Genomic DNA, 10705 nt, shown 5'->3' with positions numbered 1-10705 from the left:
CATCCAGCTCTACACCTTGTTATCTCAGATTCTCCAGCATCTGCAGTTCCTACTGACCCAGGTTAGTGCCCTAGGTTCAAATCCCAACACCACAATAGAAGTAGCTCCAAACTCACAGCAATATTGTTTATCCTTAACTGCCCACTAGAAAGCCTCAAATAAAACTTTCCAAACCTTCCAATCTTTGCCAACTGGGAGGACAAGGGCAGCAGATGCACAGGAAAACCAGTTCCTCTCCAAGACACATGCCACCCTGACTTGGAATGATATCACCTCACCATTCTTTCACTGTGAATGGTTCAAATTTTACACAAAGCAAGATCCCAGAAAGAACAACAAGATGAATGAATGACTGATAAACCTGTTCCACAGGGGTTGATTGAGCATGCTGGCTTAAATACATTAGGAAAACTGACATCCTTTTATGGATGTTGCCATGATCAAAAGCCTCAGTTTCAGGACACATCCAAAAGACAGCACCTCTAACAGTGCAGCACTCCTTCAGTACTGCAGTGTGTCAGGCTTGGCTCAGCCTTCTAGGTGAGAGTTTTACCATCGTGAATAGAATAATAAAAAGGAAAGGAAGGAGGTAATTACTCGGAGAAACCCAGTCAGCTTCATAACACACATCTGGAGAAGGTACAATACTGCAATGAATCAAAGGCAGAACTATAGGAGCAGAAGTTGGCTATTCAGCCTCTGGAGCCTGCTCCACCATTCCAGATCATGGCTGATCATCTCCCTCAATATCATTTTCCTGTGCTAGCTCCACATCTTGAGTGTCATTGGTATCAAAAATCCACCAATCAATCTCTGCCTTAAATATACTCAATGATTGAGCTTCCACAGCCCTCTGGTTTATGAATGCGATCGTCAAAACAGTAATTCTTACAAGGTTAATTTTGTAAAAGCAACTGGCATTAATGTAGCAATTGGACATCAGGTGTTTTCAAGATAGATGATACTAGGAACAACAGATAAAATTAAAGTCATAACGGTTTTAAAAATGAATCAGGTGCAGAGATTCTCCACTCTCACAATGTTTGAATTTCTTAATATCGGGAGAGAAATAGATGGACAGCATGTACCAGGTACAGTCACTTAGCTTCTTCCTGAACATGAGCTTTACATGGCAACCAGATGGGACCCAGCCCATATAAAGTGGGAACAGCTGTACAAAACAGTTAGTACCTGAAAGGGGCATCAGAAGATGAGGATATAAAGAACTGTTCCTGGAAGGAGCTGATCAGAGTTGCACAGAGTTCTCCTTACACTACTCTGTACTCTTAAACTGGCCATGACTGCCTCATCTTAGACAGTAACTAGCTAAGAAACATGTAATATACCTTTACTGTTTAACTAAGACAGAACCTAGCTCCTAACTAAGATTCATGTGAGCTTCCTTCTTCATATGGCGTCAGTATTTTTGACTATTATCAGCAAGAGGGATGGATGGCAGTGAATCTACCCAAGATATCCCAGATGGTCTTTACAAATGTAGGCAGCACCAGCACACAACATTTCCAGGTAACAACAAAAGGTTTCATTTCAATAGTGCCTTTAACATAGCAAAATTTCCTAAGTATGTCACAGAAATGTCAAAAAAAATTGGACAGTGAACCATTGGAGGAACTGATAAAAAATGTGACCAAATTGTTTGGTCAAAGAGGTAGGCTTTAAGGTGCATTTTAAATAGGTGGTTAGGGGGACGAAGAGAAAATTCCAGACATACTGATCACCTATGTTTCAAAGATTCAAATACAGGAGACATCACAGCCTGATCCTGTTCTGCCTAAGTTGCACATGAACACAACATTTAGATGTGGTACGGGTGATGGAGTACACTGGATAATTACAAGGGTGTCTGTGATTTCCCTTGCTGAGGCCAGGGGTGCTCAGGCCAATTTGGCACCTCAGCTGAGAGTTCAATCTGTCATGGAATTGGAGCTTGGAGGCTTTCAACCTCAATTGCTTGGAGTTGCTCCCCAGGATTGTTGACTGGAGAATCAGAAAATCTCAATGCAGATTTAAAAACTGCCTCAATTCCAGCATTTTTCGTAGTTTGGGGCAAAGATCTTTGAACAACTTGGTGTCACATTACTGCAACTTGCCATCAAAATTAACATTTAGCGAATTGATAAAGGATGCAGGAATTAGTGTAAGTAATTGAACTTCAGTCAAACTTAAATTTAGTAATTAAACTTTCTGTTCATAGTACAGTACTTGTCATATTGCCAAAAAGACATTTTGTGGGAACTTTTTGCCTTTTATTCATTAGGACAGTTCGCTAGGATACCAATTCAAGGAGATTTACATGCATGAGAGGAGAGTAGAGTACTGATTGGTTGGTAGAGTCTTCACCGTAAAGGAAGCACCTTTAATGCTGACTGACTGCAGACTTGATTTAAGTTTTAAACCAAACAAGTTGGCTCTGCATGCTCAAGACATTGGCTAGCAATGTTCAAGTTGGAACAGGCACAGCTTCCAGTACACACAAGTGTGCCAAACTGTGAGCCCAACTGATAATCCTACCTTGATTTGTCAGCATAATTCCTCGCACATTCAGGACTATCCAGCAAACTATAATTGTCCGATTGCCAAATCACATCTTATATAGGGTAATATGTCGAGAGTTTTGCAAGTGCAGCCGATTGGGTACCATCAGTACCTTGCTTGTTGCAAACAGCTCAATGGAAATGTTGTTTGATATGATCCACCAGTGTCTGGGACATATGGCCCACACACATGGCATTACACTGGCACCACAAGTGACATACAATATTCCTAATTTATGATAAGCATTTTGGCTTGTTGACAACATCCTGTTAGTGGTGAATGTCATTCATGCTGCACAGTACAGTTTAAAACAGCTCGCTTTACCTGTTGTTCAAACGTTTGATGTAACTTACCCTTTCAGAGTAATTGGGAGATAGACTGGGCACTTTTCAGGACCAAGAGGCGACTACCTTAAGGTCTTTCATGAATGTGCACAATCTACAGCAGGAAATGATCTGATCAGGATTGCCATTGTCCATCATGGAGATTTTGACATGCTCAATATCCACATTAAGTCTGCATGGGGAATAATTCGACCCTATTTCTGAGGTTGTCAAAAAAAGACTCATCTTATAACACGTGGAACTGTCGTTATGCCTTGTGTATGTGGTCAGTCATCAGGAGCCCTCTGGCCAATTTCTTAATTTGGACGTAGAGGAAAGGAAGTTCATTCGGCCACACTATTTCAAACGTGAATTTGAGTGTAGCATCAAGCCCATTCAAACTTGCAAAGGAAATTCTTACATGCAAGTGCTGATTCAAGTACAGCAGATATATCACCTACATATCAGAAATATGCAAAGGATTGGTGGTTAGGTATCATTCCAACATATAGATTTCTCATGGAACCCAACAAGGACACTTGCAAGGAGTGAGCCAAGTGGGGATAATATGGCAACGCCATGGGCATACAAGATGTTGCTGAAACTGAATTGCACAAATTGCTGAGTTCATAAGTTCAGCAAATACTAATTCATACAATGATGGTGGATCTAGATTCCTATGATACATTGCTGAGGTTGAGATGTCTGTGGCTTCGATGTGTGGTACATTGCGAATTAGCTAACCATGTCAAATGAGCACAAGGATACTGCATTGTTATCGATATGCAAGTCCTTTGGTTTTCATAAATGTGAAGGAATTCTTCACCGGAAAGCAAAGAACTTGCTCAAGATTGATTATAGCAATTTGCCCAACCATAAAGCCATTTCCTGTTTGCGGAGTCAGTCACAGATAAGGTGGAAAGGAATATCAATTTTACTTGAAAGTTTTACGGGGATAGTTAGCTCTTTTGTCACAAATATTTTACTCGCAATCAAAGGTCTATGAGCAGAGTCTTTGCACATGTATTTCAAATGCAGAAATACAGATCCTCACTTGATCAGTCAAGGATGTGAGTGCAGTCTGGCAGTTCTTTTTGTACCACATCAAAAGATCACACATTTTTTAAAAAATGTTGTATTTCACAGGATGTTGATATTGCTAGCAAGGCCAGCATTTACTGCCTATCTCAAAACTTGGAATCAAAATGCTTACTGCACTGCAAGAAACACCTCAAAGCAAACAGAATCATATGACATAGATTGAGGCTATTCAGCCCATCATGTCTGTAACATCTTCAAGAACTATCTAATTAGCCATATGGTTCCCCCTTTACTTAAGCCCATACTTTGGAATTTTTCCCTCTCAATAATTTATGCAATTGCCTTTGCAAAGCCACCTCTTTAGGCAGTACAATACAGATCATAACATCGAGTTGTGTATAATTCTCATCTTCATTACAGTCCCTTTCAAATTACTTCAAAATCTGTACCTGCCTATTTCTGATCCTATCAGTAGAAACAGTTTTGCCCTATTTATTAATTTAAAACTTCTAACAATTTTAAACCCCATCAAAATCTATTCTTCACCTCTCTGCTCACAGCAGAATAAACCCAGCTTCTCCAGTTTGTCCAAATCCCTCATCCCTGTTGTCATTTCTATAAAGCTCTTTTGAATCCTTTCCAGGGTTTTAACATTCTTCCTAAAGCATGGTGCCCAGAATTGGACACAATATTCCAGATGAGGCTCAAGCATTCATTTATACATGTCTTGGATAACTTACTTGCTTTGGCATCTTTTTATATCATCAACAATTCCACTGTGCCTTTTCTGCTCAGACTCCCATCTCTGGTAGGGATACCCCCACAAGACAGCTTTATCATGGAGTTATGTAATTCCCCAAGTTTTTCCGACACTGATCTTCATGGTGTTCCATCCTGCACCCAAATTTCCTCTGACCTCTTCTGAAGGCAATATTTCCCCCCACACCATTTATAGTAACATTGTAAGCTTGTTTATTTTAAGTTGTTATCTTAATCTTACTGCATCTGGCTGGTAGAGGGAGTACTTCCTTGGCTTAGATATTGTCACGACGACAACGTGTGATCTTTCCTGGTCAATATTTATCCATAAACTGATAATCATTAAAAACAAACAAGACTATCCGGTCAAATTAGCTAACTAATTACAACATTTAAAAGACATTTGGATAAGTACATGAATCGGAAAGGTTTGCAGGGATACGGGCCAAGAGCAGGCAGATCGGACTAGTTTAGTGAGGGATTAAGGTCGGCATGCACTGGTTGGACCGAAGGATCTGTTTCTGTGCTGTATGACTATGACCATGTTGACCATGGGATCCTGCTGTGAGCCAACTGGTTCCTACATTACATTACATTACAAGAATGACTACACTTAAAAAGGTGCCTCATCAGTCAGAATATGCTATGGGACATCTGATAGTAGGTGCTGTAAAAAATGCATGTTCCCTCAGGCATTGACCATTGTAAATTTGTAACTCCCATTGTTGATATTGTATCATCTGATTGCATTGTCTGATGCTGACCTTTATATTTTTCTTTCTTAATTTGAATGTTGGACAAATTTCATCTTGTATATTAATAGCATGAGAAAGCCTGGAAGTAGGAAAAGGTTCTTTCAGCATCAAGCTTGTTTTCTTTTCTAGCACATGCATTGTAACTTGAATTGTAAATGTAACCTCTTCCCCATATCTCTTAGATTTCCAAATCAGAAAATCCAGTATTTGACGAAGATAGGCAAAAATTTCTAAACAAAGCACAAAATAGAGAAATTATTCCTAGTTTCCCTTTCTAAACCAGAAGATCATAACGTCTTGATCACTATTCCAGCTTGTTCAGCACAATTGGTCATGTCAATCTCAGGATATTCTGGTCTGTATGACTCATTTATAGATGAGCTGTCAGAGGAGCCAGATATAAAACCAGGTCTGCTCTCAGAAGGGTTATAACTACCGGTATGTAATAACAAAAAAAATTTCCAAAAGTAAAATCAAGTTGCATTCGTTATTTATAGCTCCCTAAAACTGTCTGCTTTTGCGACACTGAACATCACTCGGGAGATTTTTCAAAGACAGGCCTTTGACTAACCAAGAGACAAATGTGATAATTATCAGCGTTCTAGTTTAGAGAGACAGCCTGTTAAAAGCTCATGGTGTTCTCCAGCTGGTTATGGAGGGGCAGGGGCACTTGTTGATGGTCAAGACCTTGATCATATCCCACCAACAGGTTTTTATAAAAAGGCATTGGAATTGTTGACAGGAGCAACAAAAGCTTGCATTTACATGGAGTCTATCAACAGAAAACAAAAAACAAAAGGAACATACCAAGGTGTTTCACAGCAGCGTTCTGAAAAAAACCTGACATCAAATCAGATAAATAGACAGGAGACCAAAGCTCAGTCATTGGTAAGTTTTAAGAAGCCAAGAGATGGAGAGGTTTAAGCTCAAAGCAGCTTAAGGCAGTGAAAATTGGGGAGTCAGCAGAGGCCAGAGATAATAGTATACAAAAAAAAAACAAAAGTTGGCCAGATAGGGCCCTTGTGGTGCAGCAATAGTGTCCCTGTCTCAGAGACAGGAGACCCAAATTCAACACCCACTGACTTCAGAGACAAATAACAACATCCCAGAATAGGTTGACTAGAAAATACAAAATACTGGAAGAGTCAAGTAATTTCAGGGTCAGGAGAGGGGCCTCATTGTCAGGATGGAGGAAATCATTTCTTATTTAACTGTAGTTTATCCAACAAACAGGAAACCCAAAACAAAATGAAATACAAACTTTAGAAAATGATCTATGAATAAACATACCTCCCTCAGGCTGACGCGGGCATTGTAGACAATGTTCGATCCATCTCTCTTAAAGTGGGAGTGAGGCTTGTCTTTGAGTACAAAAACCACATCCGCAGGGATAGTGTTTGGTGTTTCATCCCCTTCTTTGGGGAATGTGATTTTGGTTCCTTCTTTCCAGCCCCTTTTAATTTCGATCGTCAGTATCTTGTCCTCTATCCTGACGGTCCTACCATCCGGGTTCAGCCGCTTCCTGGAAATCTTCATCCTCTTGGTACAGCCATTATATATTTCCTCCAGGGACACCCGCAGCTCATGGATAATGGGCGGGTCTTGCCTGCGCCGTATCTCTCCCATCACTCCTCCGCCATGCCTGTCCCTCGGGAAGCCATTCATGCTGAAGCCTCCAAACTGGGCAAAGGGGTCAGAGTCCACATCCATGCCTTCCTCCTGGTGTCCATTTGCCATCCTCCTGCTGAAGAACATCTCAAAAGGGTTGGCACCCCCGAAGAATGCTGCAAAGGTGGCATGAGGGTCTCCATGGAAGGTGTAGCGGAATGTTCCTCCCTGCTCATCAGCACCACCAGCTCCTCCTTTCAGCCCTGAACAAGGAAAAGAAAGGACATTTACCAATTCTGAAGAGTTACATCAGACTTGTAAACGTTGATGCTGTTTCTCTTTCCCACAGACACTGTCAGACCTGCTGAGTATCTCCAGCATTCTTTGTGTTTTTTAACAAGAATATACCACCAGACTATACTATGGCAATGACACATTTATAATACGGCAAAACACACCTCTGACAACAAGAGGAAGTCACCTTTGAAAGTCAATTGGAATTCTACTCACTGATCAATACAGCTTTAATGACAGAGGTGCATTTGGAGATATAGGAAAAAGGGGGACCCATGGGGCTGTAGGGCAGAGAAACCATGATCCAGCTGGATTATGGAGCAAAATTGGTAGGAATAGTATAAGGTGATTTTTTATTTTTATTCAAGGCCGGTATTTGTCACCCATTTCCCAAATATCCTTGCATGGTGTGGTTTGCTGGGTTATTTCAGAGTCAACCATGTTGCTGTGGGTCTGGAGTCACACGTGTACCATACCTGGTAAGGATGATAGTTTCCTTTCCTAAAGGTCAATGTGAAACAGGTGGATTTTTACAAAAATCATTGAATTTAGGTTCGACCAATTGTCGTGCTGGGATTTTTACCCATGCCTCCCGCACCCCCACAAGGGCAGTAATCTGAGTGTTTAGATTTCTGGTCCAGCCAAGCCAACATTGCACCAATGCCTCTCCCAAATTGGGATAAGGAAGAAAATAGCAGGGATGTGGCAAAAGATTAGGGGAAATGGGATTCCTCTCTGAAAGAGCTGCCCCATATTTGACAGTTGAACAGCCCCCTTCAGTGTTAAAGTGTTCAGTGGAGTGGAGTTGCAGATCAAAACAATCAACTGAATGGCAGATAACAAGGTGTAGAGCTGGATGAACACAGCAGGCCAAGCAGCATCATCGGAGCAGGAAGGCTCAGATTTTCCAGCATCTGCAGTTCCTACTATCTCTGAACTAAATGGCACAGCAGGCTTGAAGAGCCCTGGGGGCCCAGTCTGTGCTGTAAAAACCATGGAGCTATTGAATATCCATCTCGTTCAAAGAAGCATTCTATTTAAAGTGCAGCACATTCAAAGAGACACACATCCAAGTGTTTTTGGATTTATGGTTACAGTCACTCTCAGACTCTTATTTGCTGACATTACATAGGAAGAGTAGGCCATTCAGCCCCTCGAGCCTGTTCTTTCGATCATTCACATTCGCCAGAAGTTGAGGGAATACCTGAACAAAAAACCCAGACTGGGGGCGCTTTTCAATGAAGGGTGGGAGGGGACAGCTTCAGAACATGGCAGAGGTGAACCTTTCCTCATTCGAGAGGGAAGTTCTATCAGGCCGCTGGACTGACAGGTTGGGGTGGGGTGTCCCATTAAAGATAAACCCAGAGAGAAGGAAATGGCAAATTGCGGGGTTAGGGGAAATGCAGCATTAGCTCATTCCTGTCAAGTCTTTCTACCTTCAGTCTGGCGTCTCCCAGGCTTCTCATTCCCCCTTCCCCAAAGAGAAGGGTTTCTTTTGAATTTTCCCCCTTCTCCACACTCACCTTCCTCCCCAAACTGGTCATAAATCTCCCTCTTCTTGGGGTCGCTCAGGACCTCATAGGCTTCAGCCACCTCCTTGAACTTATCCTCGGCGTTGGCGGATTTATTCTTGTCCGGGTGCCATCTCAGGGCTTGTTTCCGATAAGCTTTCTTGATGTCTTCCTCGGAAGCTCCTTTCTGCAAGCCCAGAATGCTGTAATAGTCCTTGCCCATGCTGCACAGAGCGCCCTGGGTGTTTCCCCACACAGACAGTGCAATACTAAAGCAGCAGCTCTCTGTGTCTCTCTCTCACTCACACACACACTGCCTGCAGTGGCTTCTATATAAAACCCATCCCCTCCCGGCTCCTGGGAAAAAGCCAGCTCCTTCCAGAACATACACCTACAACGTCATCTCCCCACCTCCCCACTGACGCAAACTTTTCGACATTCCTTCCAAATTGCGTTTCTCCCCGGAACAAGTGCTTAAAAGGTCAAATTATGCTCCGCTGGATTTTGTTTTGGTTGGGAAAGGGCAGGATAGAAGCAATGGGTGGCGCCGAGGCCAGTTCTGATTGGGATCTCCCGACAGGTTTTACCTGCAGTGACCCTGGAGCAGTGGGAAACAACTCATTTCCCCTCTCTGGCTTGCTCATCAGGTAGATATCTTTTCCAATCGACCCGTTCAGAGATGTTATTACACACCCTCAGGAGCAAAATGGGACTTGAACCTGGGACTCCTAGCTCAGAGGTCGGGGCACCACCATTGCATCAGAAGAGCCCTATACATTTGTATTGATATTTTCCAATCACTCCATTAAGGTGTTGTTACATGTCTCTGAGAACTAGGTGGCACTTGAACCTGGATCTCCTGGCTCACAGTTATGGACACTACCACAGCTTCTGAAGACATGTTATTACACACCTCTGAGAACAAGGTGGGACTTGAACCTGGGTGTCCTGGCTCAGAGGCTGGGGCACCACCATTGCATTGGAAGAGCCCTACACATTTGTATTGATATTTTCCAATCACTCTATTAAGATGTTGTTACATGTCTCTGAGAACAAGGTGGGTCTTGAACTTGGGTCGACTGGCTCACAGGTAGGGATACCACCACTGAAGATCAGCTGAGAGTATCTCACTGACTTTGAGTAGCACCATAAGAGTGCATAAGCAAAAGACTTTGGGGAGATAAAGATTGCAGCCAAGCAGGAATTACAGTCATTTATCATTTATGCATTTGGACAGCAGTTCATGATCTTTGAAGGTGGATTGGACAATTATGGCTGTGCATAAGATTCAGGGTCGGCATGTTTGAGGTTGATGTAAATTTGGAGTAATTAAGTCAATGCAAAACTCAAAGATAGTAGGAACTGCAGATGCTGGAGAATCTGAGATAACAAGGTGTAGAGCTGGATGAACACAGCAGGCCAAGCAGCATCATAGGAGCAGGAAGGCTGACGTTTCGGGCCTAGACCCTTCATCAGAAATGGGGGAGGGGAAGGGGGTTCTGAAATAAATAGGGAGAGAGGGGGAGGCGGATAGAAGATGGAGAGAGGAGAAGATAGGTGGAGAGGAAACAGACAGGTCAAAGAGGCAGGGATGGAGCCAGTAAAGGTGAGTGTAGGTGGGGAGGCAGGGAGGAGATAGGTCAGTCCAGGGAGGATGGACAGGTCAAGGGGGCGGGATGAGGTTAGTAGGTAGGAGATGGAGGTGCAGCTTGAGGTGGGAGGAGGGGATAGGTGGGAGGAAGAACAGATTAGGGAGGCGGGGACGAGCTGGGCTGGTTTTGGGATGCGGTAGGGGGAGGGGAGATTTTGAAACTTGTGAAATCCACATTGATACCATTGGGCTGCAGGGTTCCCAAGC

At 42.8% G+C, this 10705-nt stretch overlaps 2 protein-coding genes across 3 annotated transcripts in view; both read right to left on the bottom strand.

Moving 5' to 3' along the window:
* dnajb4 (DnaJ heat shock protein family (Hsp40) member B4) overlaps window positions 1–9206 on the bottom strand; it is an 84636-nt gene extending 75430 nt beyond the window's left edge. The window contains exons 1-2 of the mRNA XM_048602421.1: window positions 8860–9206; window positions 6725–7305 (exon numbers count right to left, since the gene is read on the bottom strand). Coding sequence (XP_048458378.1) covers window positions 6725–7305; window positions 8860–9070 — 792 coding nt within the window. The 5' untranslated portion in view covers window positions 9071–9206. The remainder of the gene's footprint in view (window positions 1–6724; window positions 7306–8859) is intronic.
* nexn (nexilin (F actin binding protein)) overlaps window positions 1–10705 on the bottom strand; it is a 170204-nt gene that overhangs the window by 17211 nt on the left and 142288 nt on the right. The gene's annotated exons all lie outside the window — the stretch shown is intronic.

The sequence above is a fragment of the Rhincodon typus genome, chromosome 10 (genome assembly GCF_021869965.1).
Source record: "Rhincodon typus isolate 14 chromosome 10, sRhiTyp1.1, whole genome shotgun sequence".
Taxonomy (NCBI): domain Eukaryota; kingdom Metazoa; phylum Chordata; class Chondrichthyes; order Orectolobiformes; family Rhincodontidae; genus Rhincodon; species Rhincodon typus.
Note: the sequence above shows the minus strand (reverse complement) of the source record. Positions and strands in the feature narration are given on the sequence as shown.